This window comes from Sinohyriopsis cumingii, chromosome 5 (genome assembly GCF_028554795.1).
Source record: "Sinohyriopsis cumingii isolate HCF-2022 chromosome 5, ASM2855479v2, whole genome shotgun sequence".
NCBI lineage: Eukaryota > Metazoa > Mollusca > Bivalvia > Unionida > Unionidae > Sinohyriopsis > Sinohyriopsis cumingii.
The window spans coordinates 10,930,814-10,955,338 of record NC_142965.1 but is presented as its reverse complement, the minus strand read 5'-3'; the positions used below and the strand labels follow the sequence as shown (position 1 = coordinate 10,955,338).

The following is a 24,525-nucleotide window of genomic DNA, read 5'->3' as shown; positions in this document are numbered from 1 at the left end:
GTGGACAATAATAACAATCTAGATCCCATTTCCAACTAACAACTGTGTGGACAATAATAATAATCTAGATCCCATTTCTAACTATCAACTGTGTGGACAATAATAACAATCTAAATCCCATTTCCAACTAACAACTGTGTGGACAATAATAATAATCTAGATCCCATCTCCAACTAACAACTGTGTGGACAATAATAATAATCTAGATCCCATTTCCAACTAACAACTGTGTGGACAATAATAATAATCTAGATCCCATTTCCAACTAACAACTGTGTGGACAATAATAATAATCTAGATCCCATTTCTAACTAACAACTGTGTGGACAAAAATAACAATCTAGATGCCATTTCCAACTAGCAACTGTGTGGACAATAATAATAATCTAGATCCTATTTCTAACTATCAACTGTGTGGACAATAATAACAATCTAAATCCCATTTCCAACTAACAACTGTGTGGACAATAATAATAATCTAGATCCCATCTCCAACTAACAACTGTGTGGACAATAATAATAATCTAGATCCCATTTCCAACTAACAACTGTGTGGACAATAATAATAATCTAGATCCCATTTCCAACTAACAATTGTGTGGACAATAATAACAATCTAGATCCCATCTCCAACTAACAACTGTGTGGACAATAATAATAATCTAGATCCCATTTCTAACTAACAACTGTGTGGACAATAATAACAATCTAGATCCCATATCTACTTATCAACTGTGTGGACAATAATAATAATCTAGATCCCATTTCCAACTAACAACTGTGTGGACAATAATAATAAACTAGATCCCATCTCCAACTAACAACGGTGTGGACAATAATAACAATCTAGATCCCATATCTACTTATCAACTGTGTGGACAATAATAACAATCTAGATCCCATTTCTAACTATCAACTGTGTGGACAATAATAACAATCTAGATCCCATATCTACTTATCAACTGTGTGGACAATAATAATAATCTAGATCCCATTTCTAACTATCAACTGTGTGGACAATAATAATAATCTAGATCCCATCTCCAACTAACAACTGTGTGGACAATAATAACAATCTAGATCCCATTTCTAACTATCAACTGTGTGGACAATAATAATAATCTAGATCCCATTTCTAACTATCAACTGTGTGGACAATAATAACAATCTAGATCCCATTTCCAACTAACAACTGTGTGGACAAAAATAACAATCTATATGCCATTTCCAACTAACAACTGTGGACAATAATAACAACCTAGATGCCATTTCCAACTAACAACTGTGTGGACAATAATAACAATCTAGATCCCATTTCCAACTAACAACTGTGTGGACAATAAAAATAATAATAATCAAGCTGACTATACTCACCTTGTGACTGACCCAGAAAATATCCTATCTATGACTTTCATATTGATTGCTGCAATGGAGAAAGTCAACAAAATTTAATTGAATTCATCATACAGAATTTTGTGGGATTGAAAAATCCTAAGAAAAGGGCAGAATTGTAATTTTCTCTCATTTCTCATAAGGAAATAGTGTTAGAAAACAAAAGATGGTGTATCACTGACCAAAGTGTCACATTAGACAATACAGGTCATTTTATAAAAGTTTTTTTAAGTTATTTGTTGTAAACATATTTTATTATTATAAGAAACATTTATTCTTTTAATAGTAAAATCACGAGGAACCCTGCAACCATTTATGACGTCATCTGGAGAGTCTGTGAGTGAGTCAGATAGGCATATCGTACACATCATTTGCTTGTTATAATGCTGTTCATGTGAGAAATAAGTTACCTAAATTTTACGTGAAGGACTTTATAATGAGGGATATTCCAGCATGGATGTGTCCTAATAATGCATAGAAACACAAAAATAGAGTATTTAATGAGGTGAAATTGCATTAAAATTGGTTTTTGTGAGTCAGGAATTAAACTTAAGTGAAATAAATTAAGTAAGAATGATAAAACAAAATTTGTCCAATTAAATAAGATCAATAGCAACATCCACACAATGAAAAGGGGCTTAGTAGTGTGGGATGATTTCTATCTAATTAAAGTACAGAATTTACTCATATAATGGCAGATTCCAACCATTTAAAAATGATTTTTAGATTAATTATTATGATGGAATGAAATAGGTAACATAATTTTTCTGCTCTATTTTCACATTTTAGTACTGCATAGTTCAGAATTGATAATAACATTACCATCCACCCACGCCCACAATAAAACAATTAATAACAATTACCATCTTTATCATCATCATCATCATCATCATCATCATCATCATCATCATCATCAGAAATTCAATCCCAAAATGATATGTCATTTAACATTTAATGAGGTAATATTTTTAATATAAATCTTATTCAAAGTTCGGCAAAGAAAGTGCCAAAGTATCTTAAAGGAGACCAGAAACCAATGGAAATATAGAATAATAATAAAAGTACTATAGCAGAAAACCTTATTCTGAAGTATCATCTGCGACCGTAATGCCAATATTTAAATATTGGCCTATCTTCTAGGAGCTGAATTTCCGTGACCTCGTATGCAAAATTTCCGCGCCTATTCTGTTACTTTCGGGATGTGATGTCATAGTAGTGACTCCAGCAGCCCAAGGAGTTGCCAGAGTAAAAGACAATACCGTTTTGCGTTGCTTACAGGTGTAATACAACATTAAGAAAAACCTGTTAACATAAAAAAAATTCTTTTCCGAAAGATAAAGGCATAATGAAAGAATGGGTACATTATTACAAACAAGTCGATTTCAAAGCAACACCATACAGCACTATGTGCTCGTTACATTTCTCAAAGGAATGTTACAAGAGGGATCATGAAAAAATAGCAGCTCAAAGATAGGCAAATGCTAGGCCTAGACTAAAAGTTGGCGCTGTTCCAGACATACCTTTGGACATTTTAAATCCTGGGAAAAGTGTTAAATGTGTGAGTTACGAAAACAGGCAGAAGGACGAGTAAGTGACCACAAAATGCAACAATCAATCCACACATCTTTTATCTAAAAACAGCAGTGCTAAAAACAAATCTGATAGCCCGACACCCTGGGCCCCTTCTGGTTTTAGTTCCGGTCCATCCTGTATTCAAAGTGAGGTGCCCGTCAGGCTTGTCGAAACAAAAATTGTTTGCCTGAGGAAACTTTGATTGCGCTGGTGAAATGAGTAAATGTATTTTCAAGATGTTGACATACATGCCTTAACACAGCACAATCTAAATCAAATCACCACTGTCCTAGGTGAAATTTAGATTTGATTTTAATCAAATGGAAACTTTTCTGAAAATAAGATTCTAAACCTGTCGTGTTTCGAGAAAACACAATTTTCAGTAATCTTATAAAAATTAAAAAATTAAAAAAAAAAATGCACTGTATACATGTAGTATGCATAAACAGTAATCTGTAATAATTGGAACTGATATAAAACTATTCCTTGGGCAGTTTAAAAAGCAGCGATTAAAAAAAAAGAGGTCAAAGTTTCACATTAACTGTCTGACAATAGAACTGGGGGGGGGAAACTATTGACCCTCCCCCTTGCCCCAATGTGTGACCACCCATTTGACGTGCCTTTTCTCCCTGTGATACGCCTTATTATTCCCCCATGACAAGCCCCTTTTGCATATTCTGGTCAGTTCTGGCTAAACTGCAAAATAGCTAAAGTTTTGATTTAAGTACGCAAACAATAAAGCCGGTGTGACTAATGAACATAGTCCTTATCCTTGCATTGATCTTGTGAAAAAGACTGCCCTTCGGACATACTTCAAAGAAACCATGTTCGACAGTGTGTGTATGCGTAAGCACCAGCAACTGATTACCAAATAAACGATGCCTATTTTGTTGTTACTTACGATGCCATGGACTTAATTTTAACAGTTCAAATCTGCAGTCACAAGTTACCGTACTTGTGGCAACTGTTTTTCTCACGTTTTATGCCCCACCTTATTTCCTTACGTTTAAGTCTTAATGCATGTAACACTGTTTGCTGAATAAAATATTATTCAGAATTAGTTCTTTAGGGCCACATATACTGCATGGTATATTTTGTTTTATTCCTTGTAATTTAATCATGATAATTAAACTTTTCATATACGATAAAGGAATGTCAGGTGTTAACTGGCCGAGTTTCTTTGGTGGAAATGGAGATGCGATTTTATTTGCAGAGAAAATTTCAAAGTGATCATTCATTTAAGCTAATTGGTGACAATTTTATTCTTTTAATTTTTTTTAATACTATAGTACTGTTGTAGTTGTTTAAAAAATCTGAAATTTACTTGAATAATGTTTAATCTTCACGTTCTATTTACTGAAGAAGAAAAAAAGAAAAAAAACTGTTGTATGATATTAATTATTTCGTCCAGTGCCAGTTTAGACGTGTGTGCGTGTGATTTGAATTTTTAACGTAGCTTTAACAATTTTTCAGTCATATCACTACGATGTCTGCAGTGTGGCAGTTTAGACTGTGGATTGCATACGTTATATTTAAAAATGGTTTGGGGCTGGGTTTGTTTCTTCTGACAAATGAAAATTGACAGACATAATGTAATAATTGGGACTTCGCTGCGCAAAATCGAGACATATTACGAGATCGGGAGGTAGAAATACCTCCAAAATTGGGAGGTTTTTCTCCCGGCTTGAGAGTTGACAGGTATGAACTGTCCGGGCTTGTGGAATTTCATTCAGGATTTTAGTTTATTTAAGTCACCAACCCGGGGCCTGTGCATAACAAATTTCTTTTAGCACTTACCAGTACAGTACATAAACTATTATATCAGATTGCAGATTCAACTTTTGAATGTGCAACCCAAATGTGGTCTCCTGTCTGCCTCGCTCGCCAATGTTTATGTTTGTATTCGAGGACTGGCTAGTATAGCGTCACGGTACCATGTGATCTGTCGTCTCATCAAAACTCAGAAAAACTTGGCAATTTACGGAATCGTGGTATCTTCCACACAATATAATCACTACCCGCTTACGATATTTAATTTATAAACATTGCAGTCGAATTAAAATCTGTAGAGAATTACATACGTAAAAGGAAAATTTTGATTTCTAGTCTCCTTTAATGTATTGTCTCCTGCTACTCAAATTAATTTTTGAATTGCATGTGAAAGCAGATAAAATGGTCTCTGAAAGTCTTGAAAATTAGGTTTCAAAATATATTTTGCATACACTTTTCTCAGATCAGGTAAACAAAATATTTATTTTTCTATTCTTTTAAGTGCAATAAAAGCTTGTCATTTTATTGGAGTGATCCAATAAATTGTGGATGAGAACGAAAGGTTCAGGAATTAAATATTCCTCAGTGTCTACCACTAAATCTTTGCCAAAATGTTACTCAAACAGTGTAATTAAATGCAAAGAAAACCTCTGACCTTCACTTTTTGTGCCACAGAACCTAGGTTTTGGTCATAATTTTGTGTATTTTTGCACCTCATTGTGAAACCAGAAAAGGGGAGTAACTCTTTCATTATTTCCTCCGATTACTTAAATTGTACAAACCAGACCCTCTGATTGGAAAATTCAACATTTTGTAAATTATCTTCATAAGTCCTGACATATCTATGTAAAAAAATTCATGCATACAATGATGTTGCAAAAAACATTTCAACTGAATTGATGTAGCATTTATATGACTTATTAAACCTTAAACAAATATTTAATGTTGATGAAAAGTTGTCAATGTTGCCAGCTATTTTAATCTCACCATCCAATGTCTTGAGATTTAAGAATGCTTGTTTATGTCAGTAGCTGCTTCATGTGTCAGCCAATCGCCAGAGTGTTTGAAGAAATCAGAACCACTCTGACTAGAAAACCAGCCTATCATTACTCTGAGCAGAAGACCAGCCAAGAAACAATAGCTGCTACTTTTGTGTCTTTTCATTTTCACAAAACACTGCTCTAGTAAAATTACAGATAAAAGTATCTTAAAAAATACTTGATTTCAGGTAACTTTTTTAAAATTGAATTCATTGATATCTAATGTTTTGTTAACATTCTGCAAACACCATAGTAGCAGTTAATTATCTTGGATAGTTTTCATGTCCAAGCAGCTGATTATGTTCTAAAACTTGACCAACTGATTCAAATGGCTGAGAGTTGAAGCTAATGCAGAAAAGCCTGAAGTGATCCAAATTCTCATGATGAAGGCTAGTGAGACTGTATGTGCTAAATGCCAAAGTGACATATACTTACCATGATCATTATGTCTATCTAGATCATTCCTGTCTATATAGATCCCATTTATGATGATGAAGGCTAGTGAGACTTACCATGATCATTATGTCTATCTAGATCATTCCTGTCTATATAGATTCCATTTATGATGATGAAGGCTAGTGAGACTTACCATGATCATTATGTCTAGCTAGATCATTCCTGTCTATATAGATCCCATTTATGATGATGAAGGCTAGTGAGACTTACCATGATCATTATGTCTATCTAGATCATTCCTGTCTATATAGAGATCATGATGAAGGCTAGTGAGACTTATCATGGTCATTATGTCTAGCTAGATCATTTCTGTCATATAGAGATCATGATGAAGGCTAGTGTGACTTACCATGATCATTATGTCTAGCTAGATCATTCCTGTCTATATAGAGATCATGATGAAGGCTAGTGAGACTTACCATGGTCATTATGTCTAGCTAGATGATTCCTGTCTATATAGAGATCATGATGAAGGCTAGTGTGACTTACCATGATCATTATGTCTAGCTAGATCATTCCTGTCTATATAGAGATCATGATGAAGGCTAGTGAGACTTATTATGGTCATTATGTCTAGCTAGATCATTTCTGTCATATAGAGATCATGATGAAGGCTAGTGAGACTTACCATGGTCATTATGTCAAGCTAGATCATTCCTATCTATATAGAGATCATGATGAAGGCTAGTGAGACTTACCATGGTCATTATGTCTAGATAGATCATTCCTGTCATATAGAGATCATGATGTAGGCTAGTGAGACTTACCATGGTCATTATGTCGAGCTAGATCATTCCTGTCTATATAGAGATCATGATCTTTGTCTAACTCCCAGAATTTACAGTATATCACATAGAAATGTTCATAGGAAAAGTAGTCCATTATTTGATTGATATCATCTTCATCTTCCAGTAACTGTACTGTCTGAAAAAAGAAACAAAGTTTAAGTGAAATATTTCAAATACTCTGTCTTACAATCATTTGAGATACAGTGAATACTTTGTCTCACTATAAAGTGAAATATTCTGAATACTTTTGTCTTAGTATTAGGTGAGATATTGTGAACCTTTTTGTAACTATTGAGATATTTCAAATAATTTGTCTTACAATTAAGTGAGATATTGTAAATACTTTGTGTTACTATTGAGATATTTTGAATTCTTTGTCTCACTATTAAGTAAGACATTGTGGATACTTTGTCTTATTATTTATTACTGTGAATACACAATTTAATGCAATACTGACTTTCACGGATTTCAAGGCTGCAACGAACCACAATTATAAAGATCCATCTTTGACTTTTCTGTGAAATAGTGATGTTGCATATCGCTATCTTGATGTATCATCATCACATTTGGCAAAATGACAATATCAGCCACAACAAAAAAATAATGATTTATGATACTGCATAGATTTAAGATGATTCACACCACCTCCAGACTCAAGTAAATCCATTTCCAATTCACTGCAATATAGAGTACTAACATTAAGTAACATGTACAACATAATCTATTTCCAATTCACCGCAATATAGAGTACTAACATTAAGTAACATGTACAATATAATCTATTTCAAATTCATTGCAATATAGAGTACTAACATTAAGTAACATGTACAACATAATCTATTTCAAATTCACTGCAATACAGAGTACTAACATTAAGTAACATGTACAACATAATCTATTTCAAATTCATTGCAATGTTGAGTACTAACAGAGTAGCATACATAATTTAATTCACTGCAAAATAGAGTGATAACACTGAGTAGCATGTTTAACTTAATCCATTTCAAATTCAACGAGTACTAACTGAGTAGCCAGGGATTGCACTAGGCTTCACCAATGTTGCAAATTGCTATTTTTTTTCCTTATTGGCACCAAAACATGCCATCTGGCAATCTCTTTGGCAACAACATTTTTGGCTGTTAAAAACTGTATATACAGTCTTGGGTTTCGAGTTGAGAAATTCAAAGGCACCATGACAGGAAGCAGCAAACATGGATATAAAATTGCACTGGAATCTAGTGTTACATAAACAAATCCTTTGTTCATATTGACAAACCACCCTAACACAGCATTTTTATATCATTATCCGCTTATGCTGATATGTGGCCTTAGTGCTCTGTGCTGTAATATAACCCAAATAGTCATGCTACCTGAATAGCTACAATTGAACACCTCTGAACGTGGGAACAGGAATGGCTACAACCTACCAAACCATGGCAATTTTTTTTCCTCTTTGAAAAAAGTACCAGTAAAAATAGTTTTTCTGAAACTTCAAAGAAAACCGATTACCTTTGAAGCATCGATCATTCTGTATATATACTAAGCAAATTTTTTAATAATTCAGCCTCCGTCAGTGTTTTATAATTATCTGATGTTGCTGTAGCAATAACTGGTATTTGTTTGGTTCTTCAAAGACTGCCTTTAGCATAACCTTCATCAAATCAAGCCAAAGACCTTTGATCAAAGGAAGTTGGCAACAAACTTAAATAAAAGCTTTGTTTCATTTTTCATAGTGACTGGAACATATTTATTGTGCTGTGAAAGTTTCCTGTTTGAAACAAAATGCTTATGATCGCTACCAATGGCTTTTTAAAACTCAAATTAAAGTTCCAATATTGTGAAACAATAGATATTTGGTCATCGAGTTAAATGAAGGTGGGACATCTTGCAAGAATGTTAAACTTTTTAATTTACATTACATTTCCCTATGAATAGCCTCATCCCCTTGGTAGCCTCAGTATGACAGTAGTTGTCTCTTGATGACCAAAATCTAGGCCAATTTAAGTACATGTACATGCAGCATATAAACAAATATGCAGCCATGTGCTACTAGGATAATAAATATCAGAGTGAATTATTTTGGGAAATGCGTTTTTGTTGACAATGGGATATAGATCAACCAAGGACTACCATTTATTTATACATAGTTTTAGTTGTTTTCTAACAGGATTTGACTGATACGTGGATTTTCTAACATACGATCGAATACTCAAATTCATGAATTTTTCATATGCATGTATATTATCTAATGCATTTTGGAGTGCATTACACAAATATAAGTTGTCAATATACAAGTGTATTTCAGCCCAGTTGTCTCCATTTAATCATAATTTCTATTTTTTCCGGTCTGCATAAATCTTAGTCACTGATAACAGGTCATCTATTAAAAATTTCACTTGTATGTGAAATTTTAATTTATTTGTAGCACCCCGCCCTTAGAATTTGCACATTTCAATCAATCAATTATAAATTGTCCTGATAAAACTTTAGACTTATGATGACACCAGTAACGTACCATGGAAATAATATGACTTCCTGCTCAATCCATAAAATTAATTACCAACAAAATCTTCATTATTTTGCTAATGGGAAAAAATATGAATTTAGAGTACATACTGATTTACTAACTTTCCCATTAGTTTTTGAATTCTTAACTGACACCTAATGATTTGGAAGCCAGTCTGTCTATGGGATGAGAAAACAAGGGAAGGCACAAATAAACTATTTTGCTGCAATTGTAATGTCTATATGTCATCATGAGATGTGTAAAAGATAATGTCCCCTTTGTTATCTCTCAGTACTGAACTACTTCAGTAAGTACTTTATTACACCACGATCGAAAATAAAAGTAGGAAAATACTTTGTCAACACAAGTGATGCATATCCCAGGTAAAACTTTTATCTCTGCATATCCCAAAATTTTTCATCACACAATTGCCATATTATTTAACATGACTGCCATATTATTTAGGTTTTAATATACCCCTATCATAATTTTCTTTATGCAACATGTATAACAACACCTCACGACATTAGAAATGATGTCATAATGCAATGTATGAATAATGAATAATGACACAGGCATTTAATGGTTTTTCATGGTCATTTCACTACACTATTCATGGTCATTACACAGCACTATTAATGGTCATTACACTACACTATTAATGGTCATTACACTACACTATTCATGGTCATTACACTATACTATTCATGGTCATTACACTACACTATTAATGGTCATTACACTACACTATTTGTGGTCATTATGCTACAGTATTGATGGTCATTACACTATACTGTTCATGGTCATTACACTACACTATTCATGGTCATTACACAGCACTATTAATGGTCATTACACTACATTATTTGTGGTCATTTCACTACACTATTCATGGTCATTACACTACACTATTCATGGTCATTACACTACAGTATTCATGGTCATTACACTATAATATTCATGGTCATTTCATTACACTATTCATGGTCATTACACTATAATATTAATGGTCATTACACTACACTATTTGTGGTCATTTCACTACACTATTCATGGTCATTACACTACACTATTCATGGTCATTACACTATAATATTCATGGCCATTACACTACACTATTTATGGTCATTACACTATACTATTCATGGTCATTACACAGCACTATTCATAGCCATTAAACTACACTATTCATGGTCATTACACTACAATATTCATGGTCATTACACTACACTATTCACAGTCATTACACTACACTATTCATGGTCATTACACTATAATATTCATGGTCATTACACTACACTATTCATGGTCATTACACTATACTATTCATGGTCATTACACAGCACTATTCATTGCCATTAAACTACACTATTCATGGTCATTACACTACACTAATCATGGTCATTACGCTACAGTATTGATGGTCATTACACTACACTGTTCATGGTCATTACGCTACACTATTCTGCAATTTCATCAAATAAGATGTGCATTTCAACACATGCTAAACAGAATATTATATCTGCACCAATTCCAAAGGAAATTTATGAAACTCATTGAATTATGTCAATCTTTTACTTTCCAAGGCTTGCTATCATTTGTTTCATTCATAAAATTCATTTAAAATAGGCACACATTTATTCAATTTTAATTTAAAAGTCAAAGACAAGAATTAAAGCTAGACAACAAGAAAAGCTGTAAAATATGTTGTTGTTGTTGTGGGGTTTAATGCCATTTTTCAGCACAAGATAGGCTATGCATGATGGCCAGTATTAATGGTGGAGGAAGAACCCGGGAAGAACCACTGACCCACGAGAAGCTACTGGCAAGCTTTCTCACATACGCACATGTAAAACATATGACCTTAACAAGGTCACAAACATTAAGCGAGCATATTTCTGGAATGAATTGTCTTAGCTTCATAAAGGGGTCAACAAAAATACATGCAAATAAAAAAATGAAATGCAATATTTTTACTGACCATGATCCCAAGGTCAAAGGAGTGACCAAGTGTCATCTTAAGTATGAACAAAATCCATCAAGAGATTTAAGTAATATTAACAAATGACAAAATCTTAACAAAAAAAATAACAAACATTTTCTAAGATTGTAACTAAGACCCCCAAGGTCAAAGTGACAAGCAAATGTTGCAGAATGAATTGTCTAAGTTTCAAAATGATTTATGCCAAGTACGAATAGAATCCATCAAGAGGGAAAATGTACACAATTGAAGCACTTCAAACAAAAACTTGAAACACTCTATCAAAAACTTAAAACACTACTGCTATTGGAAAAGTGACTGCCATGTCACACTGTCCCAGTGACATGGGCTCTACAGACATCCTCATGACAATCATAATGATACCATCAAAGCTGCTACTATTGGAAAAGTGACTGCCATGTCACACTGTCCCAATAACTTGGGTTCTACAAACATCCTGATGACAACCATAATGACACCATCAAAGCTACTGCTATTGGAAAAATGACTGCCATGTCACACTGTCCCAATAACATGGGCTCTACAAACATCCTGATGACAACCATAACAACACCATCAAAGCTACTGCTACTGGAAAAGTGACTGCCATGTCACACTGTCCCAATAACATAGGTTCTACAAACATCCTGATGACAACCATAATGACACCAGCAAAGCCACTGCTATTGGAAAAATGACTGCCATGTCACACTGTTCCAATAACATGGGTTCTACAAACATCCTGATGACAACCATAATGACACCATCAAAGCCACTGCTATTGGAAAAATGACTGCCATGTCATACTGTTCCAATAACATGGGTTCTACAAACATCCTGATGACAATCATAACAACACTATCAAAGCTACTGCTATTGGAAAAGTGACTGCCATATCACACTGTCCCAATAACTTGGGCTCTACAAACATCCTGATGACAACCATAACAACACCATCAAAGCTACTGCTACTGGAAAAGTGACTGCCATGTCACACTGTCCCAATAACATGGGTTCTACAAACATCCTGACAACAACCATAATGACACCATCAAAGCTACTGCTATTGGAAAAATGACTGCCATGTCACACTGTTCCAATAACATGGGTTCTACAAACATCCTGATGACAACCATAACAACACCATCAAAGCTACTGCTACTGGAAACGTGACTGCCATGTCACACTGTCCCAATAACATGGGCTCTACAAACATCCTAAAAGATCTGATTCTAGCTTTATTCAGAGTAAAATTAAACAGAGTTGAATTTTCAGATCTTCCAGCTTGAGTTTGAATCGCATGCTCAATAAGCTTCCATAATAAAAAACCAAGTCTGGAATTTTCTATCCAAACTTTTAAAACGATGCTTGCAAGCATAATTTGGGATCTGGAATTGGTTTATTCATACTAACCTGTAAAAAGTTGCTTTTCCTAAGTTCTTGAGCTGTTATATGTCCTGACCAAGACCTATTGACACTATAGAATATCCTAGCTATTACCTGAAAAACAAACAGGTAAATATATATGCAAAGGAAGGGGAAAAAAGCTAACAAGTAAATATATATGCAAAGGAAGGGGAAACAAGCTAACAAGTAAATATATATGCAAAGGAAGGGGAAACAAGCTAACAGGTAAATATATATGCAAAGGAAGGGGAGAAAAGCTAACAAGTAAATATATATGCAAAGGAAGGGGAAAAAAGCTAACTGGTAAATATATATGCAAAGGAAGGGGAAACAAGCTAACAGGTAAATATATATGCAAAGGAAGGGGAAAAAAGCTAACAGCCATAATATTTCTGTAACAAAAAGAACTGAATGTTTCACCCTCAGACTGACACCAAAATCAATTATAAAATAAATCCAATCAATCCAATCAATCTGTCATCCATCCATCCATCCATCCACCTATCCATGCTTCCATCAATTTATGTACCTATATATGAGCAACACCTGAATACATACATGGCATTACTAAAATGTCTGGCTCAGTCCCAATATAAAGTTTTCCAAAACTAGAGTCTCTTCCATTGCTTGCCATGCAAATTCTCCATGCATTTTATTAAAATCCCCCCACCCTCAATCTGACCAAGAGGTTTCCATTCAAATGCTTGCCATGCAAAATCTCCAGGTTATTATTAAAATGCCACCCCAACCTGACCAAAAGGTTTCAATTCAAATGCCTCCCATGCAAATCCTCCATTCTTTTATCAATCCCCCCACCCCCAATCTGACCCAGGGGTTTCAATTCAAATGCTTGCTATGCAAATTTTCCATACCTTTTATTAAAATCCCACCCTCCAATCTAACCCAGGGGTTTCAACTCAAAACCATTTAAATATATTATGTATTCTTATTTTATATTGAAAGTTTATCTAAAAAATCCAAATATTTGAAAATGTCCCTGTAGTTGCAGTTTTTAAATAAATGACCTCTTTTTCTAAAAGACTCTAGCAGAGATAAAAAAAAACAATACCCAGTAGTAGATGGCTATCATTGTGATTTACATTGGTAACCTATGTACCAAGTTTGGTGAATTTCTACCCAGTAGTTTAGGGCAAGTGGTTATGGACATACAGATGGTGAATTTCTACCCAGCAGTTTAGGGCAAGTGGTTATGGACATACAGATGGCAAATTTCTACCCACTAGTTTAGGGCAAGTGGTTATGGACAAACAGATGGTGAATTTCTACCCAGCAGTTTAGGGCAAGTGGTTATGGACATATAGATGGTGAATTTCTACCCAGTAGTTTAGGGCAAGTGGTTATGGACATACAGATGGTGAATTTCTGCCCAGTAGTTTAGGGCAAGTGGTTATGGACATACAGATGGTGAATTTCTACCCAGTAGTTTAGGGCAAGTGGTTATGGACATACAGTTTAGGACAAGTGGTTATGGGCATACAGTTTAGGGCAAGTGGTTATGGACATACAGATGGGCAAACGTAATTTCCTCCCATTAAACTGTAGTTTTTGGGGGTGGGGTCCACTTATACAGAATATTTTTGTCTCTCTGAGTAACACACTGTGCCATAACAATGGGACCTAGAGAACAAATGATTGCGCTCTGATGTACTAATGATTGGAGGTAGAAGGAGGAAAAGGTATTATGAGAGCACCAAATAGCTGCTTTCATAATATCCTCCAGAGAGGAATGATTCAAGGAGGCCCATGAGGTAGCAACAGCTCAAACCTCATGGGTTTTAATTTTCATGAAGGTGAGGTCTCAATCGGTGACAGATTTGTATGCTCATTTGATTGTCCTGACAATCCACCAGGAGATAGTGGCAGCTGAAATGTCTATGGAGCCCTTAACAGGGTGAATGAGACATTTCCTACCCTTTCTTTTTGCTTTGGTGACATTAAGATAGAAGTGAAGAGCATGCACAGGGTACAATAGTCTATCTTGATCATCCCCTGTGCATATTTTACTGAGACTGGGAATCTCTGTGGGTAAGAGGGCTACTGAAGTTAACTGATTTCTTGCAAGAAAACCAGGTTGGCAAAGAAGGGAATGGAGTCATAGTTCCCATTAAACCTAATACAGCCAGAGTCAATGGACAAGGCATGAATTTCACTTCTTTGTCTCATCGAGGCAAAGGTGAGAAGGAATAATACAGTTTTGAGTGTGAGGTCCAAAAAGGAAACTTCACTCAACGGTTCATAAGGTGCTTTGGCTACTGACCAAAGAACACAGGAGAGATTCCATCTAGGCACAAGGGAACGAGAGACCGGTCTCTGAAGCTCAAAAAACTTTATAAGATCAGCAAGATGTGGATCTGAACCGATGTCTGTGCCCTGTGAGAATTTAAGTTTGCTGGAGATGGCAGCTCGATAGCCTTTGGTAGTGGATACTGAACATCTTTTGGTCTCAAAAAGGAACAAAAGGAAATCAGCAATGGCTGTTATAGAAGGGCAGATAGGATCAATGTATTTCCTACTGCACCTGTCACAGAAGATTCTCCACCTGGCATCATAAACATGGGATGTAGAAGCTCTACTGGCTTGAATGATATAACTGGTAACTGTCTGAAAACTTGTTCTGACAGAAAGCTTTTTTGAGATGAGCCAGGCGTGAAGGTGGAGAATGTCTGGGCTGTTGTAGAGAAGGGATCCCCAGTGCTGTGACAGGAGATACCTCCTGTGTGGTAGAGACCAGGGTCATTCTATCAAGAGGTCTAGGGGGCCACAATGAGGCAATGAGAATGATCTGAACAGTGGAAGTTCGGACTCTTTGAAGAATTTGTGGTAGCAGTCAGAAAGGTGGGAAGGCATACGTGAATAGGCAATCCCACTGGAAGCTGAATGCATTGACTGCCCATGCTTTCGGATCCAGGACAGAGGACATGCAAAAGGGAAGTTTGTTGTTAAGCTTGGTCACAAACAAGTCCATTAGAGATCTTTCGCAAAGGGAAAACAGGGACTCTGTTACTGAGTGGTGAAGAGACCATTCTGTGAGGACGCCTCAGTCTGTTCTGGACAGGCTGTCCGTAATATGTTCATCCTGCCTGGAATATGGCGAACTCAGTCATGGCCCTTTCCCTGTACCGTGAGGTCAATGAGGGATAGATGGAGACATCATCTTCACTCTGTGAATCATAGGTGCGATGTCTTGTCTCCCTAACAGAAGGGGCCAATACACAATAAGTAGTGGTGCTCAACCTCCCTAAAGGGAGGGTGCAACCCACAGCTACGGTGCTCAACCTCCTTTAAGGGAGGGTGCAGCCCGCTGTCACAGTGCTCAAACTCCATACAGGAAGGGTGCAACCTGCTATCGCAGTGCTCTACCTCCCCAATTGGAGGGCACAATCCACCATCATGGTGCTCTACCTCTCTAATGGGAGGGCACAATCCATGGTCGCAATGCTCTAGCTCCCCAACAGGAAGAAGCAACCCGCTACCTGAAGAATGAATACTGTTAAGGACATGAGAACTTTCCATCATCTCCCTACCGGCTGAAGTTGAACGGCATCTCAAACATTGAGACCCTCCTTCTGGAGGGGCTTCAACAAATGCTGAAGATGTTTATCCTAAATTGTGAGATCCGTAATAAAAACCTGAAAATTCAGATGAAGAAGAGGGAAAGTTTTTCCGACTTTGATAGGTATGCCTGGAATCTGCTAGATTCCAGGTGCTGGAAGACCACAAATTACAAAAAAAAAAATTTCCAAGTGCACCTAGAACACTTGTTACAGTCTGTGTGTGTATCCCATGAGACCTCCTTGTGGCCACATTGCCACCAAGACTGTTTTGCTGAAAAAAAATTTATATAGTGGTGTGGTCCCTTGTTGTTGCAAAACTTGAATCACCACAAATAAACAAAAGATGGAAATTATCACTGAAGTATTTCCTTATTTATTGAAAGAAACAAGACATTCTAGTTCTGATTATATGTTTATTGAGGTAACATGAAAACACATGAATGTCAACACGAGCACTGTACGAAGTTATAACTTATTGCATCGAGTTTAACATAAAAAATAGAGGAAACGATGTCCTCAACATTTGAGCGGGGCCTGTTTATTGTTCCTTGAATATTGAGACTTACCCATACCATTCAGTTAATATTTAAAGTAAAGGACTTTGTCTACCAACATGGGTAGAACAGGTAGCTTCCGAATTCCTGCAAAGAACAGTTCTAAGGGGGAAAAAATGAAAAGCTACAATACACTTTTTAGAAACAAATGGACAGTAGCAACACTATAAACACTGTAGAGAAGGAGAAATCACTAACTGCTTTATATTAGCTGTCCAAAGGCATTAATTTCTCAGTCACAACAGCTTCAGATATCTTTAAAGCATGGCATCCGTGAAAAGAATGACATATAGGGACATCTACCTTCTGCACATGGCCTGTGTCAGAGTGATGTGCAAAAGGTCAAAGGGTCATACTAACTTCTCCACTCTCCACTCTGGGAGGATGCATTTACATCATACGGATGGTATATTTTCAGCATGAAAATAGATAGCTAAGCATAGCAACAGGGTAAGTAATTGCTGCTATTAAAACATGGGGATAGCAATAACATCTGTCCCACAGCACGCAAAGATTGTGAAGTTCAATAGTAAATGTCCACTGTTTATCTATCTCCAAATTAGTATATTACAATTATATCCACATACATTTACATCAGACTAAATTAAGTGCACAAATAACATCACACAAAACTATATTTAAATTTACCCCCCAAAAAATAAATTAACATACATTCTTACTGCTATAGGTTTAGCTGGGGTTTTCTTTATGTCAAGGAAACTCCCAATATTATTAACAAAGAATAAATACAATAACCAATCTATCCCTTACTTGCCTTGATAGAGGTGTTTCATTGCAAATACTTACTGTGTTTACATAACGGGAATGGAACTCTGGAGCCTCTAGGAGGAAGGTCAAACCAGGATGTGTATCCACCACATCCTGAAATCAGAAACAAGTGTGCATTTCTCAAAGAAATTAATGAAGATGCCAAATCCAGTACACCCAATCAGCATGTGCACACACTGAACAAAAAACATCAGTGTATAGACTGAATTCTATTACAGTCAAATGACTATGACTATGTATCAGGGTCCTTCAAAACAGAAAGAAACAAAAACAAGTGATTAGAGTGTAGAGCTCAAAATTATTAAATCAAAGGGTCAAATTGATAAATGACATACATGAGAAGACAAAGGAACTAAAGAGTGACTGATGATTTAGCTAAAAAGACTGCAGAAAGTCGGGTGGCGAAAACAGAGACAAGATTGATCAGCAATGTGCAATTTTACTGGTACAATGGTATATTATCAATAAACCAGTTCTGACGATTTCTATAACTAGTTACAAATGAAATTTCTACTTCAACTTTAAGTAGTTTCATTTAAAGGTTTTATCTATTTCAATGTCAGTTGTTCTAAAGTCCAAAAAGACTTCTGAAAGATGCGACCACTAAGAAATAGTCTAACTGCATGTTATAGCCTGCCTGTTGCACAGCAACACCAAAAATGATAGACATGGAGCCTCAAGTCTTGTATGACAAATACAGAGAAGCCAAACCAATTGTCTTGCACTATTTTTAGCTTAAATCCTTTAAGAAAAATTAAAAATGAATCAATGACCTTGCCATTTGTCAGCAATGTAATGTAGTGATGAAGTTTGCGGAGGGAATTATCAACTTCACTGGCCATGTTCACCTGCATCATCCGATCGTAACTGCCAGTTGAGAAGATGCAACTAAACAATCTCATGTAGTTCAGACATGCCCAAGGTAAGTAGGCTTCCCACTCATTGTTCACTTAAAGAAATTTAAAGATATTAAAGTCATGTGATTTCCCATTCACTCTTCAATAGATCTTTTACACTTTCTTGAGATTTCACCACTATATTGCAATACCTGTCATAATCAGTACACTGTCCCATATTGCAATATCACCATATTAAAATTCTGTCAATACCCTCCCCTAATATTTACCTGTATGAATGGTACAAAATCCTCTTCCGTTAAGTAAGTGTTCCCTTTTCTGGACATGATTTTCACAAATCTAGCTGAACTGTCATGGCAAGTCTGAGTAATTCTGCAGGAAAAAAAATCAAACATTTAAGTCTATCTATAAAAGCCACACATGAATATGAATACAATACAGTTTTCCAGAAAAAGCCACACTTGAATGTGAATACAATACAGTTTTCTATCTATAAAAGCCACACATGAATATGAATACAATACAGTTTTCCAGATAAAAGCCACACATGAATATGAATACAATAGTTTTCCAGATAAAAGCCACACATAAATATGAATACAATACAGTTTTCCAGATAAAAGCCACACATAAATATGAATACAATACAGTTTTCCAGATAAAAGCCACACATAAATATGAATACAATACAGTTTTCCAGAAAAAGCACACATGAATATGAATACAATACAATAGTTTTCCAGATAAAAGCCACACATGAATATGAATACAATACAGTTTTCCACATAGAAGTTTATGTTAGCATGGGCTTTTAGCAAGGTAAATACAGTAAACAAACATTGTCAGCATAATTTTTGGTAGCATGGGTTTTTAGCAAGGTAAATACAGTACACAAATGAGCTAATGACATAATTGTCAGCATGGGCTTTTAGCAAGGTAAATACAGTACACAAATTAACTGTTGACATAATTGTCAGCATGGGCTTTTAGCAAGGTAAATACAGTACACAAATGAACTGTTGACATAATTGTCAGCATGGGCTTTTAGCAAGGAAAAATACAGTACACAAATGAACTGATGACATAATTTTTGGTAGCATGGTGTTTTAGGAGGTAAATACAGTACACATATAAACTGTCAATATAACTTTTGGTAACAGAGGGTTAAAGGTAAATACAGTACACATATACCCTGCCAACATAATATTTGGTAGCATGGGCTTTTAGTCACATAAAAACACTACATATACCAGTTAATGCAGTAAAACAATTTGGGTAGCATAGGCTTAACCTTGGGAACATAGTGTTATAATTGCTGCTACAATTTTTTGGTAGCATCAGCTTTAAACAGGGTAAACACAGTTTATTTCATGCAGAGATTTATAATAACACCTCTCACATTTCTATATGTGTACAGTGTAGAACACAGAAAGAGAATATCTCCATCTTTCATAACTAAACTTTGTTATGTATATTTGATTTAATTTATATTTGATTTAATTTAATTGTTTGTAAGTTTTTAAATCTTTTTATTTTTAATTTCATTATATGTAAAAATAATGTAGTTTTGTTTACTAGGAACTGGATATTTTTTCAGAAAATAGTTTGACTTTGACTCTTCAGTTGCAAACACCTAAAGCTGACCTTGTTCCCGACCTTAATTCAGAAATTAGTGAGAGAAGTAAACAATTTTTTTATTTTTATCCTATTCTTAGAGTAAAATGATTGGTTTTTGTCAAGGTCATACTGGGGCTATGTGCTTTTATATGTAAATACTTCTCAAAGGTTCTGGAAAGTTGACCCTCATCCGGGAATTTGTTTTGTGTTTCAAGTTAATGTACAATCATTGTTTATAGAGATTTTTCTCAGTTGGGCTTAAAAACACTGGGATGTAAAGGTCTTCATTTGTTGTGTCAGTTTGGAGTTATTTTAATGTTTATTCAAATTATTTGGATTCAAAAGGATTAATTCTTTTTTCCTGGAGAAATCTGAGCGCTCATATAGAATTCTTGGACAAAGACATTGCTCTACATTTTATTCAAAATTCAAACACTGGATTATTGCTTGTGAATAACACAGAACTGTAGACTTTACAACACCACAAAGGTTACAGTAAACGTCATCGCCTTCCATCTTGGATTCTTCACTGGGACTCGAATTTGAATTCAATAGAACATTTCTTTATTAGGACGTCTAAAATTTAAGTTGTGGATTATTCTTGGATTATTTTTGGATTTCAATTCTTAAAACCATAAATTTCTTATTTTTTCATTTTCTTTTTTTCTTCCAGGAAAATAAATTATTTGTTATTTTTTTTAAACCTTGTTGCCTAAACATGTAACACAAGAACTTACATAGAAACGTATGATTTTGAAAATGCACATAGCCGATTTAATTTGTTTGTATGATTTTGCCCATAAACATGACATGATTGCCTGATATTATTCTAAGGTTTTTATTTCTGTACTTATAAAATTTTCTGTGTTTAACCTTATTTCCGTGTTTATACTACATTCTCCTGTGTAAATCAAACATTGCATTTTCTCTCTAAATATGGAAACATTTTTGATGTACAGTATATTTTGTCCATTTAATGTTGTATATGTGTAGTTACTGGATATTATTTTGTTTACTACCAACACTCTATCGCAAGGAATATGAGAAAATACCATTTGTTATTGTTTACAAGTCAAGGCAAAATGCAAACAACAATAATCCTAATCTGCTGCACCATAATACATCTGCAGATCTGGGTCTATGAAGTTTGTTCTACTGATTACTCCAAACAAAGTGTAAGGCACAGATCTGCTGACAAACTATGCAATGGCAGATCTGGGTCTATGAAGTTTGTTCTACTGATTACTCCAAACAAAGTGTAAGGCACAGATCTGCTGACACACTATGCAATGGTAGATCTGGGTCTATGAAGTGTGCAGCTGGACTTGACTTGTAAGCAAGTATAGACAGTAATTCCTCAAGTATAGACAGTAATTCCTCAAGTACAGACAGTAATTCCTCAAGTATAGACAGTAATTCCTTAAGTATAGACAGTAATTCCTTATTATGTGCTGTTGTTGGATAAGACCATTCAACCCTCTCGAACAGAATTTTATCTCCTAAACAGATCCATTATGAATGATTCTGTTAGTCTTATGTTACAACCCTATGGTCACACACTTAAGTAACAGAAAAGAAGCAAAACCACTAAGTTGTATAAAATGTACCAAACTATTTAATTATTAAAGTAATAAACGAAAAATGTGAGAGGAACATACAGTATAATGAAGGGAATCCAAATTAGTCCTTATAAAAGTCAATGAAAGTTCTGAATGAATGAGAAAAGCCTAGCAATTTTCAATACCAGAAATTAACTGGTGCTCCAAGAATCATGACCTCATCAAGATGGCATTGTCCAGAATTCTTTCAAATAATTTATAACAGTTCCAGAATCATTTTAGAGTCCAAATAGTGAGCACTTTCTATCACTATTGAACAGTTGAAACAAATGGTTTTCCTCTTGAAAAAATATCTAAGTACAATATAAAATACATCTGCAGACCCACAACAGGAATGCTAAAAGTATGAATGACTCCAGAAATCAGAATGAAACTAAATGCTTAAGTTTCTCCTTATATACACCATATATTATGACTGTATTCCCAACAGACCCCATGCGACAACATATACTGATGATTTTCGACAAACTAACTATAATTCACATGACCTCATACAACCAATGGGAATTATTCTGGAAACATTGATATCCCATCCATCACTGAAGAAAAAAAAAGTCATAGGTGCCATTTTAAGCCTTATTATTATTTACAGATCCTACGTAATTTGCATTTTTAAGAGCCAAATTACATACACAATTTATAACAAAAGATATTCTAAAAGATTTATGACCATGAATAAAAATTACAAAATTAAATAAAATCCTATACCAGAAGTTACGGAAAATATAGACATACATAACGCTTATAACCAGCAATGCATCACATAGAATGCTGATATAATTTCTTTTAAGTATGAGCTTTCTTTTCAGTATGGGTTTGTCTTCATGAATATTGTTAACATTGAAAAAATAAAAACCCAAGCAAATGAATACAGTACACATAATGAGTGTGGACTTTAAAGGTAGCAATGGGCTGAAGACCCCTTTGATGTGAGTGACATCTATCAATCAATCAGTACATTATGGTGATTCCAGTGGCCAGCCAACCAAATGAATAGCCAGAGAAAAGAATTAATACATAACCAGGTGGCCAGACAAGAACTTGCCGGATGGAATAAGATACCAAATTAAAATTTACTATTTACCATATACAATTTCAACTCCTCACACAGTTAAATCTTTTGACATTTTTCATCCAATTTTCACCAAACTATTACAATGAGTGCTGTGTCAATTATTAGGAAATTAGTAACCAAAGATAACCATTATTTGTAAAGAAACAATTATGCTAATGAGTAAGCAGACCAGCCTCTGTTATTTCAAGAAGTCCTGATCCTTCATCTTAGCATGCCCACTGCTGAGACATCTAACATATCTGCTTACAAAGTGAGCAAGTGTGTGATTTGGATTTTTAACGTAGCTGTAACAATTTTTCAGTCATACTGCTAGAATGTCTGCAGTGTGGCAGTTTATAGTGATGTCTAGCACTGGGGCATCATGCCACAGACATGTAGGTAGCATCATGTCCCACTCAGTCACATTATTCTGACACCAGATCGACCAGTCCTAACACTGACCTCTTAATGCTGAGCGCCTAACTGCCTGTACCATTTTTATAAGTCTTTGGTATGACTTAGCTAGGGTTCGAACCTGCGACCTCCCACATCTGAGACAGACACTCTAACCAATAGGCCACCTGAGCGGTCACTTACAAAGTGAAGGTAAATGTGGATTCTATTTTTGTTTCTTGTAGAAAAGGCCATAAATAAACTCTTTTTTGCTGAACACACAAACACAATCAAACTGGTAAATGAAAGCTCTTTATGTCACTTTTCTTGTTATTAAAACTGATTTGATATCAAGAAATTTGCAACTAAGCATTTATATAATATGAAAAATTCCTGAACAAAAGTATTTTCTCAAAAAAACCCACAATATATGATGAAATATCGAGACATTCAAATCTTGGTAAATGCTTACTGGTGGCAATATTGTATGAAATAAATACCCAATAGAAAAGCAATCTTTTCAAGTGAAATTAGTGTTTGAATTTTATCTTTTAATTGGTTTTCAATGTATTCCTCAAAAATGTGATATGTCCTCATCTATTCAAATATGAAAAGAGTCAATCAAATGTCTCATTGATGCCTGCAATCAAATGTCTCATTGATGCCTGCAATAAAATGTCACACTGATTCCTGCAATCAAATGTCACGTTGATGCCTGCAATAAAATGTCACGTTGATGCCTGCAATCAAATGTCACGTTGATGCCTGCAATCAAATGTCACGTTGATGCCTGCAAGTGTTTTTGTGATCACCTAATTAACTCATTAACCCCTGGCACCACTTTTATGCATCACAAAGTTGTACCCTACTTTCAAGCTTTCTAGCATCAAGGTCATTTAAGTGGGTGGTATTACAGAAAAGTAGACAGATTTAGCTCTACAATGATACTATATAATCTGGACTTTCTACACTCATTACGAAATACTGACCCAATTTTTTTTTACACCAAATCTAATTTTGTGTCTGAATTTTACACTTTATTGCCTGAGACCTAACACAGACCAGCCTGAACTGCACACAGACAGAAGAACCTTTGCAAAAAAGTAGGATAAGTTGGGGATCTGGAGTAAAAGGTGGCTGGATCAAGACAATGAT

The 24,525-nt window shown here is 35.1% G+C and overlaps 1 protein-coding gene across 2 annotated transcripts in view; it reads right to left on the bottom strand.

Annotated features, from left to right (window-relative positions):
• Positions 1-24,525, bottom strand: part of LOC149798630 (serine/threonine-protein phosphatase 2A regulatory subunit B'' subunit beta-like) — a 166,591-nt gene that overhangs the window by 37,894 nt on the left and 104,172 nt on the right. For both annotated transcript variants that reach the window (XM_089957463.1, XM_089957462.1), the window contains exons 4-8: positions 18,957-19,059; positions 17,849-17,923; positions 12,919-13,005; positions 6,998-7,154; positions 1,375-1,423 (exon numbers count right to left, since the gene is read on the bottom strand). In XM_089957463.1, coding sequence (XP_089813589.1) covers positions 1,375-1,423; positions 6,998-7,154; positions 12,919-13,005; positions 17,849-17,923; positions 18,957-19,059 — 471 coding nt within the window. The remainder of the gene's footprint in view (positions 1-1,374; positions 1,424-6,997; positions 7,155-12,918; positions 13,006-17,848; positions 17,924-18,956; positions 19,060-24,525) is intronic.